The sequence below is a fragment of the Notamacropus eugenii genome, chromosome 7 (assembly GCF_028372415.1).
Source record: "Notamacropus eugenii isolate mMacEug1 chromosome 7, mMacEug1.pri_v2, whole genome shotgun sequence".
Classification (NCBI taxonomy): Eukaryota; Metazoa; Chordata; class Mammalia; order Diprotodontia; family Macropodidae; genus Notamacropus; species Notamacropus eugenii.
Window position 1 is genome coordinate 26,692,647 of NC_092878.1, and position 19,227 is coordinate 26,711,873.

Genomic DNA, 19,227 nt, shown 5'->3' on the forward strand with positions numbered 1-19,227 from the left:
ACCTGTGCCCTGCCCCGTTCATAGGGCTGCGGTAAAGATAAAGTTCAGGTGAGTGAACTTTAAAAACTGTGAAGCATCACACAAATGTCAGATAGTGGTATTATTTAATATCACTGCATAGCATACTGAGCAGAATCTGAGGGGCTGACATCTGAGATAGCAGACTTTGCCTCCCCTATGCCCTTACAAAATTTACAGAAGTGTCTAGAACATGAACAGGGAACACTGAGTCTGATAGGCTTGTTCTACTAAACAGAAATCTCTTACCACGTAGGGATACAAAGAGCAATATGAGAGCTCTGAGTTTGTTTACCCATGAAGGAAGTAAAAAAAGTTCACATAATTTGTCCTTTCAAGCCTAGGTATCAATTTCTCCAAACATTTTCCATGCTTGGTCCTTCATCAGATTACTAACAGAGATCTAACCTGCAGTTTCAAGGCCTGGAAAAGCTGCAAAACAGCAGAGAGAAAAGCAATATTTGGGTCCAGCATGCACTGGACCAGTTACTTCATCCAAGGCAAACATATGCGCTAGATCTCAAACAGGTCCTCAGGGACCTGCAGCTGTTTGCTTTGCAGAGTAGAAATTTGGGCTGCTTCTCTTTTTCTAACCTTCATCTCTCCTTTCATGACTTGCTGCTGAGGAACTCCACTGGTCCTCGGGGACCTGTGACAGCTGCGTGGTGTGTATGGTTTATTGTTCCACAGCTGCTGGCTCCTCCCCGGGCTTCTCAGACTTCAACTCTGGCGGAATCAGGTACTGCATCTCCTCTGCGCTGATGGCCACTTTGTCTGGCTGCAGCCACCTCTTGAAATGTTCCAAAGTACTATAAAAGAACAGGCTAGAAGGTGAACTTAATAGACATACTGATGAATTCACTTAAGGATTACCATGCTTATTTGCTTTCCCTCCACATCCCCCACCAACCTTTGGCTCACACACACACACACACACACACACACACACACACACACACACACACACACACACACACACACACACACACACACACATCAATTGAGTAGCTTTCTTGTTGCTTCCCACCACAGGCAGTTCCCAAGAGAAAAGCATCCAAATGATAAATTCCCCTTTACAATGAACAGCTACCAAGTGAGGGTCTCTTTCCTTCCAATCTTGCCCACAATGATCTCCTGCTATTAGAGTTATTATTCAGAACCCTCATTTAACACGTTCTGACTTGTACTATTAGTCCTCTTTCTATGTGTCATCTTCTCCTAAGTGGCAAGCTTCAAAAGCAAGAATTGCATGTCCTATTTTTTACATCACCATGCTACTTGGGGTAGGTTCTCAGCAAGGACTATTGAAGGGGAATTTTTAAAAAGTAGAACACAACTAAAATAAGTACCTTAAAAATTATGCATGTGTGTATACACAATGATAGATAGATAGATAGATAGATAGATAGATAGATAGATAGATAGATGTACATGTATACGTATACACACACACAGACACAGACACACACAAATTACAATGGCCGAGCTTAGCCACGGAGGAGCTGTGAAAACGTCCCTTTCTAGCCCTCCTGAAAGAGATGGGGAACTCTGGGTATGAAATATTGCATATGTTGGTTTTGATAAACTATTTTTCTCTTCATCCTTGGTGTGAAAGATGGCTCATTTAATAGAAGGAAGGGACACAATTCAGAATCAAATGTGATTAAAAATAAAATATATACTTAGCAGTAAGTTTTAAAAACGCATATATAAGGGGCTGGTTCATCTCTGCCACACACCTAACCATTTCACCCTGACATAACTAAGGTGTAGCCTGCAACGTTCACTCTAGCAAACAACATACACACATTCCAAAAACCCACCATCAGGCATAAAGGTAAATAAAGGACCTTCCTCTTAAAAGGACGACTTCTGAGGATATTTTTAATATCTAAAAGTGCAGATTACAGTTTTAAAAAAAGAATTTGATTTGATATTAACTGATATCAGAACACAGGACCATCCTTCAATTTAGGGGGAATGAGAAACTTGTCCTCAGGAATAAGACTGGTTCTATGAGAAAAACTGAAACAAATTGTAGCATATGTGAGTGTAAAGAAATATTATAGCCTAGTGGCTCATTACCTCTCATCAGACTCAAGGCCCTCCACAAAGAACTCAGATTCTAACTTCTCTTGAAGGAAGCGATCCCAGCATTCTTTCTTGGCCTGAGCAAGGGTACGAAGCATGTCCTTGGAAGTCACTTCCTGGCTTAAACCCTTAATTCTTTTTAGTTTCTTCTCTAAGAAGAAAAGGAAAGACACCTAATAATGAATGAGACTTCAGCTAAATCTGAAAACCAATGTTTGTTATTCAAGTTCTTTCAGCACTGATAAATTCCTCCAAAATGAGCTTGGATATGAATCAGTCATGATAAGGGAAACCAGCAATTTTTTTTCTTACCTTCACAATGTCTTTTTTTTTTCCATTCTGAAGCAAAAATCCCTAGAACAGTAAAGCCTACAGGACCTTATAATCAAAGCAAGTATATACCTTCTCAGTAATCACAAAAGCCCAACATGCTATTCTCTAAGGAATTATTTGTTTCTCCTGACAATGTGAATACTGTCATCTTCCAACTGAACAATAGTCTCTCCAAGGAACATATATGGCACTTCTTTTTAATACAGTGACATGAAGTGCTTCTTCAAATCTCACTAGAGAGAACTAGAAAAGATGTCAGAGAAGATGATGAAAGATCCAATAGTTCATTAGACACTAATTTATTTCTGGTGAGAACTCAGTAACATGAAACTTTTACAATCTCTCTATGATTAAATTCCTGATTAAAGGTTTTCAAAACAAAAAGAGACTTTTTAAGTTGTTCAAGTTGCAGCCTAGACATTGAAACCCAATAAACCAAGGCATCTTCCATTCCCTTTGAATGTGGTCAATATGCTGTGTGTTGATAGATTTAATTAATTTCATTTGCATTTTAAGTGTAATTATTAAACAGATCTTCTTACTTGAAACAATATGGGCAGAGATTTCATCACCATTCACTTAATTTCTGAATTTCATTTTTCCTTACAGCATATGGATTAATATGTAAAAATCTTGTCCAAACGATTGCTTCACCCATTTCAAATGACAAACAAAAAAAAAATCTTTAAGACTCACAATGGTTTTAATTTTTAAAAGTGTATGCTGATAAAAACAATGAATAATTACTATCAAGCTGCAAATAATCGCCAAGAAAACCAACTATTTTAAGTGTTAAATGTTTGGGGCATTTCGTTTTCTCAACAGTGAGAAAGGAGTTAAAATAAAGTCATTGTTTTTAAACTGAGTATTCTTTCACTTATATGTTAAGATCTGAAAAAAAAAAAAATAACACATGAAATTGATGCTTGTTCTGGTCTTGGGCATGGAAAGCGTCCATTTCTTCAGAGGGCTCTGCTCCGAGCTGATCAAGGGAGATCCAGTGAATGTAGTATAGGAGCCATCATTATACACTCCAATCAATTCTATATTTCTTTTTTTAATCTTATTTATGTTTTTAGTTTTAAACATTCACTTCTATAAAATTTTGAGTACTAAATTTTCTCCCCCTCCCTCCACTCCCCTCTCCCCAAGATGGCATGCAATTCTACATCAGTTGTGTTGTAAAGAAGAATTAGAACTAAAGGGAAAAACCACAAGAAAGAAGAAACAAAAAGAGAGAAAATAGTATGCTTCAATCTGCATTGTTTCCATAGTTCTTTCTCTGAATGTTCTACCTCTCTTTCACTACCTCTCAGAGAAGGAATTGTGGTAATGACAGGCCCTCACCTAAATAATATAAAAAAGAAGAAATGGAGTCCAGGATTCAGAATCAGTCACCATCAGCTGAAACAGTCATCATTACTCCACGGGGACTGACTGTCCACTAAGCCTGGCTCTGACAGAATCAAAAGGACCTTAATGACTGAAAGCAGTCATTAAACACACGCTCTGGAGCCCTCTAACAACCACGCTGCAACGCTTCAGCCATAACTGTGACTCATTTATTTTGTCCTGGTAGAATCCTCGCAAATTAATTTGCTATCTTCAGCTTCCTGATCATTCCCCACTATACCACTCTTTTTTTCTATCACTGCACTAACATTTCCCCTTTTATCTTTCTATGTTGTTCCTTAAAAACTAAGTTCACTGCTTCATCTGTACTTCTGTTAAATTTCCTTCCCCAAAACTAAAGCAATGATTACCATTATTACTTCCTGATCATCAAGATTCCTCCAATTATGTGACTGAGCATTATAAAATTTTTAAAAGTTTTTTCTCCTAAAATTTTTATACATTTTAGTTTTCATTAAATGCCATATAATTCTCCAGAATGGACCAGATGCCACAAAAATCAAACAAACAATAACAGAATGTAACCTGTAAGTAAGATGACATGAACTCCAAATTCTTTGCACACTGAGGATCTAGGGATAAGGTTAAGAAACGTCACCATCTAAAAATAAAGCTAATAAAAATAAAAATAAAGTACATGAAATTAATCAGGTATAGAAGCAACCAACTTGGGGAGTTTCTAAATGGGTTACTAATGAGACAAGGGTGTTTCCTAAATATCAAAAGACATGTGGCAATTTGTGGCATCAGAGATAGAGTGCTGAACTTAGGAATTACATCACGGATATTCACTACCTATGTGACTTTGGACAAGTTAACATAACGCTCTTTGGCCTTCAGTTTTCTCATATTTAAAATGAAGGTGTTGGAATAGATGGCCTCTCAAGTCCCTTTAAATATATTATTTTATGAGATATCCTATGTCTTGTCACTGCGGTATCCCAGAGCCTCAGCACTGGGAAAAAATTCAGAGGTCACTAAGTTCAACTTGGGAGGAACACTCACCTTGTATGAATATCTCTTATGAGTGGTCATCTAGCTTCCAATTCACCAATATCCAACAATAGGGAAGTCGCTACCACCCATCACAGTCCATTCCACTTCAAAACAGGTCTCTAATCATTATGAACTTTTTTACTGGGTCAAAACCAGCTTTACAGTAACTCATTGGTCTTAATTACGAAGCAAGCAAAACAAGTCTAATCCTTTTAGTATTTAAAGGCTTTCATCTGTTCTCTAACAACCTTATACAGAATAATGACCCATTTATGTAGCAAAGACGTGCAAAATGTTTTACATGTATCATTTCATTTGATCCTTTTAACTGCCTTGTAGGGTAAGAAACGCAAGCACCCTTATCAGCAAGAAGCTGATTTTGGTTAAGTATCTTCCCATATCAAAAAGCAACCTCGCATGACTACTTCTCAAAGTGCAGGATCCTACGTATGGCTATAGGCCCATTCCCCCCTTCTTCCGTCAAACTTAAGCACTGACACGATGAATTTGGGGCATCTTTGAAAAGCAAGACTACGCTCCAGTAAGGAAGGACAGTCTGATGAACAAAATTCAGCACGAGCAGTGGAAGGCAGGAAAAGTTAGTTAGATAACCTAGTTATGCCAAAGGAGAAAGTTGGAGACTTCACAATGACACAATGCAGGAGCAGCTAGGTGGCACGGTAGATAGAGCACCAGCCCTGGAGTCAGGAGGACTTGAGTTCAAGTCTCATACACTTATTAGCTGTGTGACCCTGGACAAGTCACTTAACCCTGATAGCCTTCAAAAAAAATTTAAGAACACAAACATAATCCAAAATACCACTTAGGGCAAGAAAATTAAAAGGAGAAAATTTAATTCATCAATTCATCAAACCCGGTTCTCATGCAGCTGATAAAGCTTCACTACTATGATACCATACTGACAAAGAAGCTCCTCTGTACTCACCGAGAGATGCTAAATACACCTCTGAATCCTGCAATGGAGCCCAAGGCTTTAGATCTGGCTGAACAGTCAAGCTGGCAGTTTCTCTCTCATTTTTGTCCCCAAGAGATAAATCCATAAAGGAATCGGAGAAGGCATCTCTGGGATCATCCCCCTGGTCAGAATTCGGCAAACAGGAACAGATTTCTGCCCAAAGGTCCCGGCTGGACCTTGGAACAGCAGAATCAATGCTCTCAAATGATTTCATTTGGAATCTTAGCTGAAAAACACACACGCCAATTTGTAAGAACTAACTTTAAGGTTCCATAGGTAAAGTACATTCCAACCAGCTCTCCATTTGTCTAATGAAAGAGATCCTAGCAAGATTTTTAAAGAAGATAACTTAACTTCATCGGATTTCTACGTAACGTAAAGGAAAAAAACATTGAAAGACATCAGAACTCTGATCAAAACAGTGACTAATTGCGACTTCAGTGAACTACTGAGAAGTGTGCCTCCCTCCTATCAGTGAGGAGACGGGAGACGGTATGTCTAGAATGCAGCAGATGTTGTCAGGCAGAGTCAATGTGCTGATTTGTTTTATTTAACCGTCCTTTTTGTTGTTTGGAGAAAGGATTCTGGAGGGTGAAGGGTAGGAAAGTCAATGGGAAGTGACAGTGATATATAAAAAGAATAGCAATAAAATGTTTACTTTTACAAAAAAAAAGACTTATATGTGGGTAACCCTGCTAGAAGCTGAAAGATGAAAGAAGGTTTAAAATCTTTTCATGATTATTAAAATTAATTTAAATAATTACTACTCTCAAACAAAAGTAAAACTAATTAAACTAAGAATTTTTAAAAAGATCATCCATATGTATTTCATCATTTACTCCACAGTTAGCTCTGGTGCTCCTGTTTTGTGTATGTATCTTCCTTTTATGTACTTAAATGGGCAGACAATTTCATCAATTCAGAAATTCCCTGCAATGGCACAGTCCGCACCCCACCCTTGCCTGCCCATTCTGTAGAACTCTTATCCCTTCCTTCCCAAGACTTTGCCACGGGAGATCCACCCAACACACTGGAGGCCTATTCTGATCCCTCCTAATAGCAAGAGGGTGAAACACTCTGACTATCCGCCCATCATCCCTTTGTTCCTGCCATCTGACCAACCCATCTTCTCTTTCTATCGTATACAATTTCTTGTGACATCTTTTACTCCTGTTCTTTGAAGTTCCTTATTGATTTTATGCTGCAGCTTGTTCACATCCTTCACAAGTCTCTTCATTGCCGTCTGTGTGATACTCATTTTAGTTCAGAAAGCGTTATATCCCCTATCTCTCTAACACATAGCAACACCAGTTGAAAGTAATGAAAAGATGTGACTTTGCTTTTCTGGGAAGTTTAGGGTCAGCTTCCTCAAAACCAATCCAGCCCACTGTTGCCCTTCTGTTCAACTTCCTTGTCCACTTGGATTTCTCCTGTGTGAATGAATAAGCCAAACTCCTTTGGATCTCTTCTTCCTTGTCCACTTGGATTTCTCCTGTGTGAATGAATAAGCCAAACTCTTTTGGATCTCTTCCAAGAGACTCTCAACGTTCTAAGGATTAATGCAATCAACATGTCCATCCACAAACAGGAACTTCTGGAAGACCTCACCATGAATGAATGAAAACAAAATTTACTAAGCCTTACTATGTGCCAAACCTTGTGATACACAGCAATGGTAGGGGCAAGAAAAAGGGGAGGTAAAAAAAAAGAAGACAGTTCCTGCTCTAAAGGAGCTCACGTTCTAACTGGAAGAAACCTGTATAAGTAGAAAGAAAGGATCAGAGGTTCTAAGCATTGAGAAACTGAATATCTACCAGTTATCCTACCGCAACCTCTCTGCCAATCTCCAACTGCCTTTCAGACATCTTGAATCACATGTCCAGAAGACATCTTAAACTCATTATGTCCAAATTGGATCTTTGTTTTTCTCCCTAAGCCTCCCCTCTACACACACACACACACACACATACACACACACACACGCACTTAAATCCTCCCTATTACTGTGGAGGGTAACAACACCCTCCCAGTCCCTCAGACTCACAACCTAGGAGTCACTCTGAATTCCTCACTATTTCTCACCTCCCATATCCACTATTGCAAAAACCTATCCATTTCACCTTTGCAACAACTACTGAATACACCTCTTTTCTCTCCTAACAGATGAGGGTCCAGGCCCTCATCACCTCATGCCTGGATTACTACAATAGCTTGCTGGTGGGTTTGCCTGCCTTGAGTCTCTCCCCACTCCAATCCATCCTCCATTACGACATTAAAGTGATTTTCCTAAAGTGAAGGTCTGACCATATCACACACTCTAGTTCCCACACCACCCACCACCTCCTACTCAATAACTTCAGTGGCTTCCTTTTCCCTCTGGGAGCAAATACAAAACACTGTTTGATATGCAAAGCACTTCATAACCAAGCCCTCTCCTACCATTCCAGTCTTCTTACACCATACTCCCCACTACAGGGATTCTTTGAAGAGCTGACACTGGCCTCCTGGCTGTTCCATCACTAGATACTTCCCCATGCCTGAAATGCTCTCCCCCTCCTCCACTCTTGATTACTGACCTCCCTGGTTTCCTTTTAGATTCCAACTAAGATCCCCACTTCTACAGGAAACCTTCCCCAACCCCTCTTAACTCCAGGGCCTCCTCTCTGTTAACTATTTCCTACCAATCCTGTATTTACCTTGCTTTGCATACATTTGTTTGCATGTTTTCTCCCTCATTAGACTGTAAGTTCCTTGAAGGCAAGAACAGTTTTTTGCCTCTTTTTCTATCTTCATGTTTAACACAGCACCTGGCACACAGTAGGCACTTAATTGCTTACTGGTTGATTGACTGGATAGCAAGGCCCTGGAGCCTTTCGGATACACTGGGGTGACTGTCTAGCAGGGGTGACAGCCCAGAAGTGAGGGGCTCACCATCATTAGGAAGTGGGTGTAAGTAGGGAGATTCTACAGCAAAGAGAGTGATGGGTGTTCTGCATCTTTCCAAAAAGGTAAAAAAAGAAGGCAGCTTTGGGAGGGAAGTTGGGGTGGATCCCTGGGCATCCTGGATTGAAAAGGGGAGGGGAGGATCTACTTGGCAGCAATTATGGTGATAGCAGGTACCCTAACGAGGCCTGGGATGAGCCAAAGCAGAAAAGGGCATGCAAGATTTGCCAATAAAAAAGGAGAGAAATGTGGTACAGTAGTTTGAGGGGAGAGTATGGTAAAGTGGACACTTTTTAAAGATAAGGGAGATCCTACCAGGTACTCGCCTCAAGAAAGAAAGGTCTCACACATACCTCCCCAAAATATTGATAGCAAAACTTTTTGCAGTATCAAAAAACTGTAAACAAAGCAGAAACCCATGATTTGGAGAAGGGCTTAAAAACTGTGGTACATGAATGCAGTGAAATAATACTTCATTGTAAAAAAAATGACTAGGAAGAATACAGAGAAGCATGAAAAGACTTATATGAACTGAAAGAAAATGAAGTATATGGAAATAAGAATGAAAAAATATTTATTAAGTGCTTAGCAAGAGCTATGGAAACAACATGTGTTGCAACGCACACACGATGACTCCACCAACATGAATGAAATGCATGTAAAAATCTGAACCATGGAATTATCCTAACGAAGTCTGGCCCTGAAGCAGAGCTATGAGGATGCGCTTCTCTCCTTCCAGATGGCAGGAGCTAAGTCTTCCGTGGATGAGTCGGTCAGTTTCACACAACGACCTGTTCTTCCTTTCTCATTTAGTCTTTATTTTAAGGGATTGTTCTCTGGATGGGGACTGAAAGATTACTTTGGGAAAGGAAGGTAATGTATAAACAGGAGACAGCAACACAGTTTGGGGTTTTGTTCAAGATAGAGATCTGGACATGTTTGTTGGCAGGAGGGGAAAAGCCAGTGCATAGGACCCGTTGAAAATGAGAAAGGAGTTACCAATAGGGCAATATCCTTGATTATCTGAAAGGGGACAGAAAAGGGGCACAAGTAGCAACACTGGCCTTGGCAAAGAAAAGGGCCATTTATTCCTCAGATAATGGAGTTAAGGAGGAAAAGGACAGATAAAGTAGGGGAGGGCGGAATGAATCCGGAAAAAAAGGACCTAAAAATAAATGGAATAATCTATGAATTTTTAAAGATACAAAATGGTTTTGAGGTATGGAATTGGGAAAATGAGAAAGCTCGATGTATTGACATTTTTAGTAAAAACAAGAGACCAGGAGGACATCTGCCAAGCTGAGTCACAGGTGGTATGGGGGCAGTTACTGGGGGCTTGAGGAGAGAAAAGATTGGAACAGCTGCTGAGGAAAGAAGGACAGAAAATCAATTAAGATGAAAGAAATAACATAAGTTTAGAGGGGACCCAATTCTGTTGTGTGACTTCCTCCAGTAGCACAGGGACAGGAAGAGAGAAGTTCCTTTATTTACTGTTGAAGAAACAAAGACCCACAGAGGCCTAAGGACTTGTTTAAAATGACACAGAGTGTATCATAGCAGGCTTCTGAAACCAGAATCTAGAGTCAAGTTCAGCCTGGGATGCAGATTTCCATGCCTTTAGGATCAGAGTTCTAGAGCTGGAAGGGAGTCTAATGCCCTCCTGTTAGAGATGAGTAAACTCACTCTGGAACCGGTTAAATGACCTTCCAAGAGCATACAAGGTAGTGAGCAGCACATGGAGGACTGGAATTCAAGTCTTTTGGCTTTAAATAAGGAAATAGGCCCAACTTTAGGTTTTTAGATTTTCAATTTACTACTAAGGACTTTACTATTGAAGAGAAAACTCTTGGAGCTTAGAAAAGCTTCCCATCTCTTTCCTCCACTCTTTGCATACCTTGTCCCCCAAACTTGGAATACTCCCTCCTCACTTCCACCTCTTGGAATCCTACAGGCTCTCCTCATTAATTTTCCCAGCCCTGCCCCTCACCTCCATGCCACATAGGCTGCGTGCTGAGAGGCTAGGTTACCCCTACTCCTCAGTAAACCCCAGTAGTTCCTTAGCACCTCCAAGATTAAATATGATACTGTTTGACCTTCAAAGCCTTTCCATCAGCTGCCCTCCCCCCACCCCCACCCCTCCCCAGACTTCTGACCCCTTCTCTAGGTTCCTTGAATGGGCATTTCCACTTTCTCATCTCCACCTAGAGCCTCCCCCCTTTGATGTCTCCCGCCTGGTGAGCATCTCCAGTCTGTCCTGCGTCTGTCTGCTTTGTGCGTGGCTATCTGCCAGCTGGCTCCCCCCTGACCGGGCGCTCCTGGACGGCAGGGGCTCTCTTTCGCCTTTGTATCTTCGGGCTGGGCCAGGTACACCGTGGGCGCTTACTAAGTGCTTATTAGACTGACTGGGTCCGCCACTTCTTCCTCCTCCACTTTCCAGCACACACCAGGCAGGTGACCCGTCCTTGACCTGCACCGCCATTATCTGGGGGATCTCTAAGCGCAGGAGCCCGTGGGAGGGCCCGGAAATGAAACCCAGGGAGGAAGCCTTGCAGCCGGGTCGGGGGCGCAGCGGCCAAACCTCGGCCCACCGAATCCTCACGGCAACGTGGGGGCTGCGGCAGCGCCCGGCCCCGCCGGGTCCGGGCTGGGGCTAGGCCTGGGGCCGGGCAAGGAGGTCGGGCGTCCAGACCCGGAGGACGGCCGCGGCTCCGCCCCCAGGCCCGGATGGAGCCGCGCCCCGCAGGAGAAGAGTCGTCCCAGGTCCCCGGGCCCCTCCCTCACCTACCCCAACGGCAGGCTCCGGTAGCCGCAGAGCACTGGTCTCCACCTTCGCCTCCGCAGCCAAAATGACCCGACAGGCGGAGACTCCAAGTGATAAGCATCGCGCCTCCTCCAATCGCCTTTAGAGCTGCTAAGGTCCTGCTGGAGGATTGGCTGCAGGGAGAAGCTGGGCGGGGCGGGGCTGAGAGCGAGGCGAGGCCGAGGCGGGGGGAGGGGCGGGGCTGAGAGCGGAGGCGAGGCCGAGGCGGGGGGAGGGGCGGGGCTGAGAGCGGAGGCGGGGGGAGGGGCGGGGCTGAGAGCGGAGGCGAGGCCGAGGCGGGGGGCGGGGCAGCCGTTGCTAGGAGACGGAGAGCACGTGGCAGGCGTGGGTCTCTCTGGAGAGTGAGGCGCGAGGTTTAGGGTCACCGAGTCTTTCTGGGCGCGGGTTCGCTCCCTGGTACTCTCAGCCCTGCTCTATATGCACACACACACACACACGTGCACACACCCATGTTTTATAAATGCGTGTTTGGTTTGACTGAAAGATCTCCGACCACTTACATATTGTGCCCTTTCTGCACCTCCTAGGGAACTGCCCGAGCCTCAGTTTCCCCACCCTGACCCTTCTCCCATTTTCAGGGAGGCAGATTTTGGTCCTGTGACAATGATAATAACAAACTTCCTAACGATTCATGAGCGCCTGCACTGTGGTTAATGAGCTTTTCGTCCCTGGAGGTAATCTGGAGGCAGGATGGCCAGAGAGGTAGTGGAGGGGATCCCTGCAGACCAGCTTTGCAATGTCACTCCCTCCACCTTGTCTGTTTCACCTTTGTTACAAAGTCACAGTAGTTCTGTGCACTGCCTAACGTCTTCCTTTAGGAGAATGAAATTAACATATTTGTCCCCTGGCCAAATAACCTGGTTTTTGTACGTCCTCCCTCGTGATAAATATGCTTTCTGTATTTGTTTGGCAGCTGGAGTTGTGGTCCTGTATGGAAAGCAGGGATGGGGCCAAGCAAATTGAGCGAGGTTAGTTAGTTATTGATCTTAGGCAGGATTTAAGTCTCCTGATCGTTTGCAGTCGGTGTGCTCTGATGCTCCCAAGAGAAGTAGAAAACAGAGCATCTCTTGGATGTCAGATGTGGCTTGGACTCCCGGTCTGTTGGAATGAAAGGTAGATTAGAGGAAGGCTACTCTGTTGCTAAGGAGGTTGGTTGCTAAGGGGAGGAGGTACCAAAAAAAAAAAAAGGAAAAGAAAAAAAAAAAGCAAGGTTTTGGGGCCAGAGTATAAATATGTTAATTCCATTATGCTAAATGAAAGTCTAGAAAGTTAACACCTGGGGGTGGGGGTGGGGGTGAGGGGGATGAGTGAATATCTCAGGATCCTACAAATATACAAGTCTGTGTATATTTGCCAGATGCCTACTTGGAATACTTTCCTTCCAGTTGTGTATGACCTACTTTCAAAATGACTCAAAACATATCTTCTGCCATGTTGTCCTTTCACTCAACCCACTAATTCAAATCAAAGAACCATCCCTTTGCCACCTATGTTTATACTTGCTGAATTATGCAGCCCTGTAGTAAGACAGCTTTGCGATCTTTTTTGTTTGTTCTACATTCTACATTGGATTGTAAGAACCCCAAAGGCAAGAGCTATTTGTGTGTGTATATACATATATATATGTGTGTATGTATATACGTATACATACATGTGTGTGATATATCTGCCCATAGTATCTAGTATGATACTCAGTAGAAAAAAAAAAATGAATGTTCAGTAAATGTGGCAGACGGATGCTGACTGACTTATCTACAGGTCTGCTTATCACTGCTATTGCAGCCTGCTTTTCAGGCAGAGAAGCCTGGCTTCTTCCTATGAACTGTTTGCTTCTGTCATCTTGCTCTAAAGAGATAATCACCCAACCAGCAGCTTGCCTAGGGCATGAAATCAGGTTAGCTGGCAGAGGAAAAGCCTGACATTTTACTCTAGATGTGAAAGCTGTTACCTGTAGGTGCTCAATAAATACTTGTTGAACGAATGAAACCTACTCACGAGCTGTCAAGAGAACTTAACTCCAGTACTTTTGCTAGAAGATAGTGAGGAAACAGAAGCAGTCTCTCTGCTTACTCTTTGGAGTCTCTTTCACATATTTTTTGAAGGGGTAGGGAGTTTGATGTCTACACAAAAGGCCCCTTCCATCTGTAAAATTATATGATTTCATATATCCTTGATCTCTTAGCCAATCTCCAAGGTTCCTGCCATCACAAAATTCTGATTACAGTATGTGATTCCTCAATCTATTAATTCATTAATACCAAGAGTACTCATCAGGCTACCCAGCCATTTCCAAGTGTGAAATGTCATTAACACGGGAGTTAAGCCCTAGACAGTATCTCAAGACCTTCAGGTCAATTTCAAGAATTTTAAGAAACAGCTGAAAATTAACAGGTTCTTTGAACATTTACTACAGATTCTAATCAAATTACAGACCTTATTTATGCTCAGTGTAAAGTAGATGGTTGATTCACTTTGGTCCTTTCATCCACATCCTCCCATATTTTAGATGGGACTAGACAATTCAACAAGCATTTATGACACATCTACTGTGTGCCAGGTTGGTTGGTTGTAAAAAAAAAAAAAAGGTACAGCAAGACAGTCCATAACTCCATTTCAAATAAATTCATCGTCAACACACATTTATTTTATTAAGCACCAACTATGTATAAGGCATTCTGCTAGATGTTATTAAGTGCCTGCTATACGTAAGGACTCAGCTAGATATCTGAAGCAGTGTGTCCTATATGTGTATATACATATAATATATATGCATATATGTACATGTATGTATGTATGAATATACGTGTAGGCAGCAGCAGCATTTTGTGTACTCCTTGTTATCACAAAGCACTGGGGATAAAAAGAAAGGCAAAAATTGGTCTCTACCTTCAAGGAGCTTACATCCGAATGAAGGAGGCAACTTGCAAACAACTACACAGAAACAAAATATATACAGGATAAATTAGAGATAACATCAGAGAGAAGGCATAGCTGAAATCTAGTTACCCTATGACTTTCTGCCTCTGCCTTACAGACCAGAATGATTTACATCTGAAGTACTAAATAATGAGCTGTAATGCTATACTTTTTCCTTATCTAATTCTGGAGGGAAATCATGTTTCTCTACTTTCAAATCTCTTTGGACCCTGCTTAATAACAATATGGATTGATAAATCATTAGTCACTTATTAACGATTGTTTATCATTGATTAAAAATTATATTGAGAGTTGGATATGGAAATCTATTTTACCCTGTAGGAAGGCAGGGGGAGGGGGATAGGAGAAGAAAGATAATAGAAGGGACAGCAAATTGGGGAAAGGGATAATCAGAAGCAAACACTATTGTGGGAGGACAAGTGAAGGGAAAGAATGGAATAAATAGGGGGCAGGACAAAACAGAGGGAAATGTGGTTAGTCTTTCACAACATAAGTATTATGGAATCATCTTGCATGGTTCCACATATATGACCTATATTGAATTGCTTGTTTTCTCAATGAGGGTGGGTGGAGAGGGAGGAAGGGAGAGAATATGGAACGCAAAGCTTTAATAATGAATGTTAAAAATTGTTTTTGCATGCAACTGAGAGATGAGATGTACAGGCAGTGGGGTATAGAAATCTATTTTGCCTTATAGGAAAACAGAGGGGAGGGGGATGGGAAAAGGTGGGGTAATAGAAGTGAGGACAGACTGAAGGAAGGGGTGTTTGGGGTGCATGCTGTCCTGGGGAAGGATGAAGAGAAAATTTTGAATTCAAATTCTTCTGGAAGTGAATATTGAAAACTGAAAAATAAATAAATTATATATTTTTAAAAAAATTATATTGAGAGAAATAGCAAAGTGGATAGAGAACCTGCCTCAAAGAAAGGAAGACTTTCAACCTCTTTGTACTGGTTTTGAGCCCTGCATCTGACAAATACTGTGTGATCTTGGACAAGTAACTTAACTTTGAGTGCTCTAGGGCCTAGACAACTCTCTAAAACCATATGTTGCAGGACCAACCTGGACTGGGAAGGCTAGTTTCTTGGGGGTAGGGGATGAGGGTGAGGGAGGCATACTAATGAAAATAGAAGTCCTATCCCTTACTATATGGCAGGCACTGTGCTTAAGGAATGCAGATCCAAAGAAAGGCAAAACCAGTCATATTCTAATGGAAGAGACTATATATATATATATATAAATACATACAAAATACATTTGGAGTAGAGATGCAAGGTAACTTTAGAGGAGAAGGCTGTCATATCTGAGGGCAGAGAGTGCTAGGTGGACTGAGATGAGAGTGCCAGGTGGTCTGAGACGGAAACCAAGGATTCCAAGAAGTGGAGTTGAGGAAGGAGAGCATTCCAGGAATGGGAACTAGCCAGTAACAAAGGCAAAAAAAATGAGACAGGGTGATGCTTGTATAGAACAGCTGGATTACAAAGTGGAGGGCCGTGGAGTTTAAGAAGACTAGAAAGGAAAGGAAGAGGTCAAGTCTGTGAAGAGTTTTAAATACAAAACATGACTACATTTGTCTTGGAGGGAATAAGGATGCACTGGGGTTTACTGGATGCTGAATGGAATGTGTTTGGCCAAATCAAACTAAGATTTAACCTTCAAGTCCACTTTGGTATACATTTGGTATGTTATCAGACTAGACCATAATTGTTTGTATGCTGTTTTTATCTTTTTTCTAAGCATGCCTACATCTGTATCTCACCTGACCTCCACAACAGCCCTATGAAGCGCCCCTATTATTGTACACATCGATACATAAGAAAAGCAAGGCATAGAAATGTTGTTACTTTTTTCTTAAAAAAAGAGAACACATTTGTTTATTTTTAAGATTCATTTTGAGTTCCAAATTCTGTCCCTCCTCCACCCCGCAAGAAGGCAAATAGTATGATTCTCAACATCATGAAAGTGTGATACCTAATATGATACCCATGATCATGCAAAAGTGAAATCATACAAAACATATTTCCATTTTTAGCAATGTTACCAAAAAAAGACAAGAAAAATAAAGAGATAAAAAATGAAGTGGAAAAAAGTATGATTCATTCAATTCAATCAATCACAATTCATCAATTCTCTCTCTAGAGGTGGATGCCATTTTTAATCATGAGTCACAGTAATTTTCTGGTATTATTGTATTGATCAGAGTAGCTAAGTTTTTCACAGCTGATCATGGTTTCAATATTGCTGTTACTATATACATTGTTCTCATGGTTCTGCTCACTTCACTTTGCATCAGTTCATATTAGTCTTCACAGGTTTTTCTGAAAACATCCCGCTCATCATTTTTTATAGCACAATGGTATTCTGTTACATTCATATACCACAACTTTTTCAGACATTCTCCAATGGATAGGTAACCCCTCAGCTTCCAATTCTTTGTCACCACAAAAAGAGTTGCTATAAATATTTTTGTACACATAAGTCATTTTTTCCATTTTCTTTGTTCTCTTTGGATACAGACCTAGCAGTGGTATTGCTGGGTCAAAGGGTATGCAGTTTGCTAGCCCTTTGGGTATAGTTCCAAACTAGTTCCATACTGGACTATAGTTCCAGAATGGTTGGACCAGTTCACCATTCCACTACCAGTGCATTATTGTACCTAATATTTCCACATCCCATCCATTAGCTGAGTTTTAAAAGTGAACTAGTACAGAGTAGTGCAGAACTTCGCAGGGAGCAGAGGTCAGACACTACTGCTCACACCAGTATCCTGGTCACTCCTCATGTTCCTTCCCTGCAACTGCTGCACAGCTCCTTGCCTGCCCAGCTACCCTCCAGAGCAAGACTCTGGAGCAAGGGTTGTCATCGGTCTGCTCCCTTTTGAACAACCAGAACTCCGTTCCCCAGCCTGACCAGGATTTCTGGGCAGAAGGCACTTCAACCTCTGCCACTGAGTGAGCTCAATCCTTTGCCTCTACAACCTGCAGAACCAGAAGTTAATCAAAGTACAATTGAATTGGCTAAACAAATTGTAGAAATTAGAGACAAGCTGTATTTTGAATACGTTGTTCAAAATGTGTTGTCCATGTTTTCTGACACAACTTGAAGTGAACTGACAAGATGGCTTTAACAGTGACAATCCTCAGTATATTCACATTGCTTATAAGGATATCTGTATCAGGAAAAAAATGCATCAGAGGTTTGTCAGAAGCCATTCTCGACCACGGAAAATCAAGAGCAAGAAGATGCTTGGAATCTGGAGCTTTTTGCTCAGCATTTTTCAACAAGGTTCAGTGAACCTTGACCTTGTGAACATGACCTTGTTCATAATGTCTCAGTTCTAAAACAGGATTTCTAGTTATATCTACTTTACATATGACCACCGAATGTATTTCAGTCTGCATACACTGACCATGTAATTTTCAACTACATGTGTACATAAAGAACTTGGTTCTTACTAACAAGCAACATTTTGGGTCTTACCTGGATTCTTCCTGAAAATCACTTCTACAAAATACATTATAAATCCCTGGTTCCTTTAAGATGTAATTAGTATACGTGGATTTGAAAGAGAATGGTGGGTTTTGTTTTTCAAGGAAAGGTAATTGTGGGTTTAAGAAGCAAAATTTGGCAGAATTTTTTTGTATTTGGACTTTGTTTTCCACACTAAGATTGCAATGTGCTTTTGGTTCTTTCAGTTCTGGGGCTCTGTGAAGGGGAGCCAAGATGGTGGAGTAAAGGCAGGGACTTGCCTGAACTCTCCTCCAAATTCCTCCAAATACCTTAAAAATGACTCTAAACAAATTCCAGAGCAGCAAAACCCACAAAAAGAGTGAAACAAATTTCCAGCACAAGACAGCTTAGGAGATTAGCAGGAAAGGTTTGCTGTACCAAAGTGAGAGAAGAGCACGGTGCAGACTGGGCCCCAGCAAAGTAGGAGCAGGCCTTGAGAATGACTGAATAAGCAGTGGTTGTGGCAGCACAGCTGGAAGCCAGCTGCTTTTGGAGCTCTCAACTGACACGGTAAAGGCGTTGAAAAATTGGTCACAAGGAGATTACAGGGATCTTTTTGCTAGCACAGACGCAGGACTCTGTTGCTTTGCCCATACTCAGATCTACATCTCAGTCCTGGGTGCAGTCCCAGGGTGAGGAGGAGCACTAGCACACCAGATCTTGCAATCATAGTGGAAGGGGAACCCTTTTCATAGTTCCGGGGCAGAAATGAGTGCTTGTTGTCACTCACAGACCAGAGCACAGGCCAGGAGAGTAGTAAACACCTCTCCTTAGATCATACCACCTTGGAAGAACTGAAAACTTACTGGTCTCTAGAAGTATCTCTGAAAATAACTACACAAAGCCCCTAAAACTTGGGATGGTACATTCTCCTGGAGAGTGAAAGCAGAACCCTACTTTAGTAAAAAGTTACAAGTCAAGGAATAGGCTGAGAAAATAAGCAAACAATGGAAAAAACTCAGACTATAGAAAATTATGGTGATGAAAAAGATCAAAATACCCACACAGAAGAAGACCACAAAATCAAAGCTCTTACATCCAAAACCTTAAAAAAATATGGATTAGTCTTAGGCCATGGCATAACTCACAAAGAATTTTGAAAATCAAATAAGAAAGGTAGAGGAAAAGTTGGGAAGAGAAATGAGAGTAACACAAGAGAATAATGAAAAAAGAGGCAGCAGTTTGGTA

The 19,227-nt window shown here is 41.6% G+C and overlaps 1 protein-coding gene across 2 annotated transcripts; it reads right to left on the reverse strand.

Annotated features, from left to right (window-relative positions):
• Positions 1-87: 87 nt before the first annotated feature.
• On the reverse strand, positions 88-11,667 carry CCDC32 (coiled-coil domain containing 32). Of its 2 annotated transcripts, none has more exons than XM_072624380.1 (4): positions 11,556-11,667; positions 5,798-6,053; positions 2,104-2,260; positions 88-827 (listed from the first exon to the last, which is right to left on the reverse strand). In XM_072624380.1, exons 2-4 carry the CDS (start codon positions 6,039-6,041, stop codon positions 695-697), a joined length of 534 nt encoding a protein of 177 aa, XP_072480481.1. In that variant the 5' UTR covers positions 6,042-6,053; positions 11,556-11,667; the 3' UTR covers positions 88-694. The 2 variants fall into 2 exon arrangements, with proteins under 2 accessions (XP_072480481.1, XP_072480480.1); XM_072624379.1 differs by lacking the exon at positions 11,556-11,667 and adding an exon at positions 11,154-11,486.
• Positions 11,668-19,227: the final 7,560 nt, after the last annotated feature.

Bases quoted from the DNA above. Each gene is read 5' to 3' on its own strand.
- CCDC32 (XM_072624379.1), bottom strand. From the start codon at position 11,249: ATGGCGGTGCAGGTCAAGGACGGGTCACCTGCCTGGTGTGTGCTGGAA. The intron at 2,261-5,797 runs GTGAGTACAGAG...TTTTCTTCTTAG, and splicing joins GGTGTATTTAGCATCTCTCG to AGAAGAAACTAAAAAGAATT. The intron at 828-2,103 runs GTAATGAGCCAC...GTTCTTTTATAG, and splicing joins GGCCTTGAGTCTGATGAGAG to TACTTTGGAACATTTCAAGA.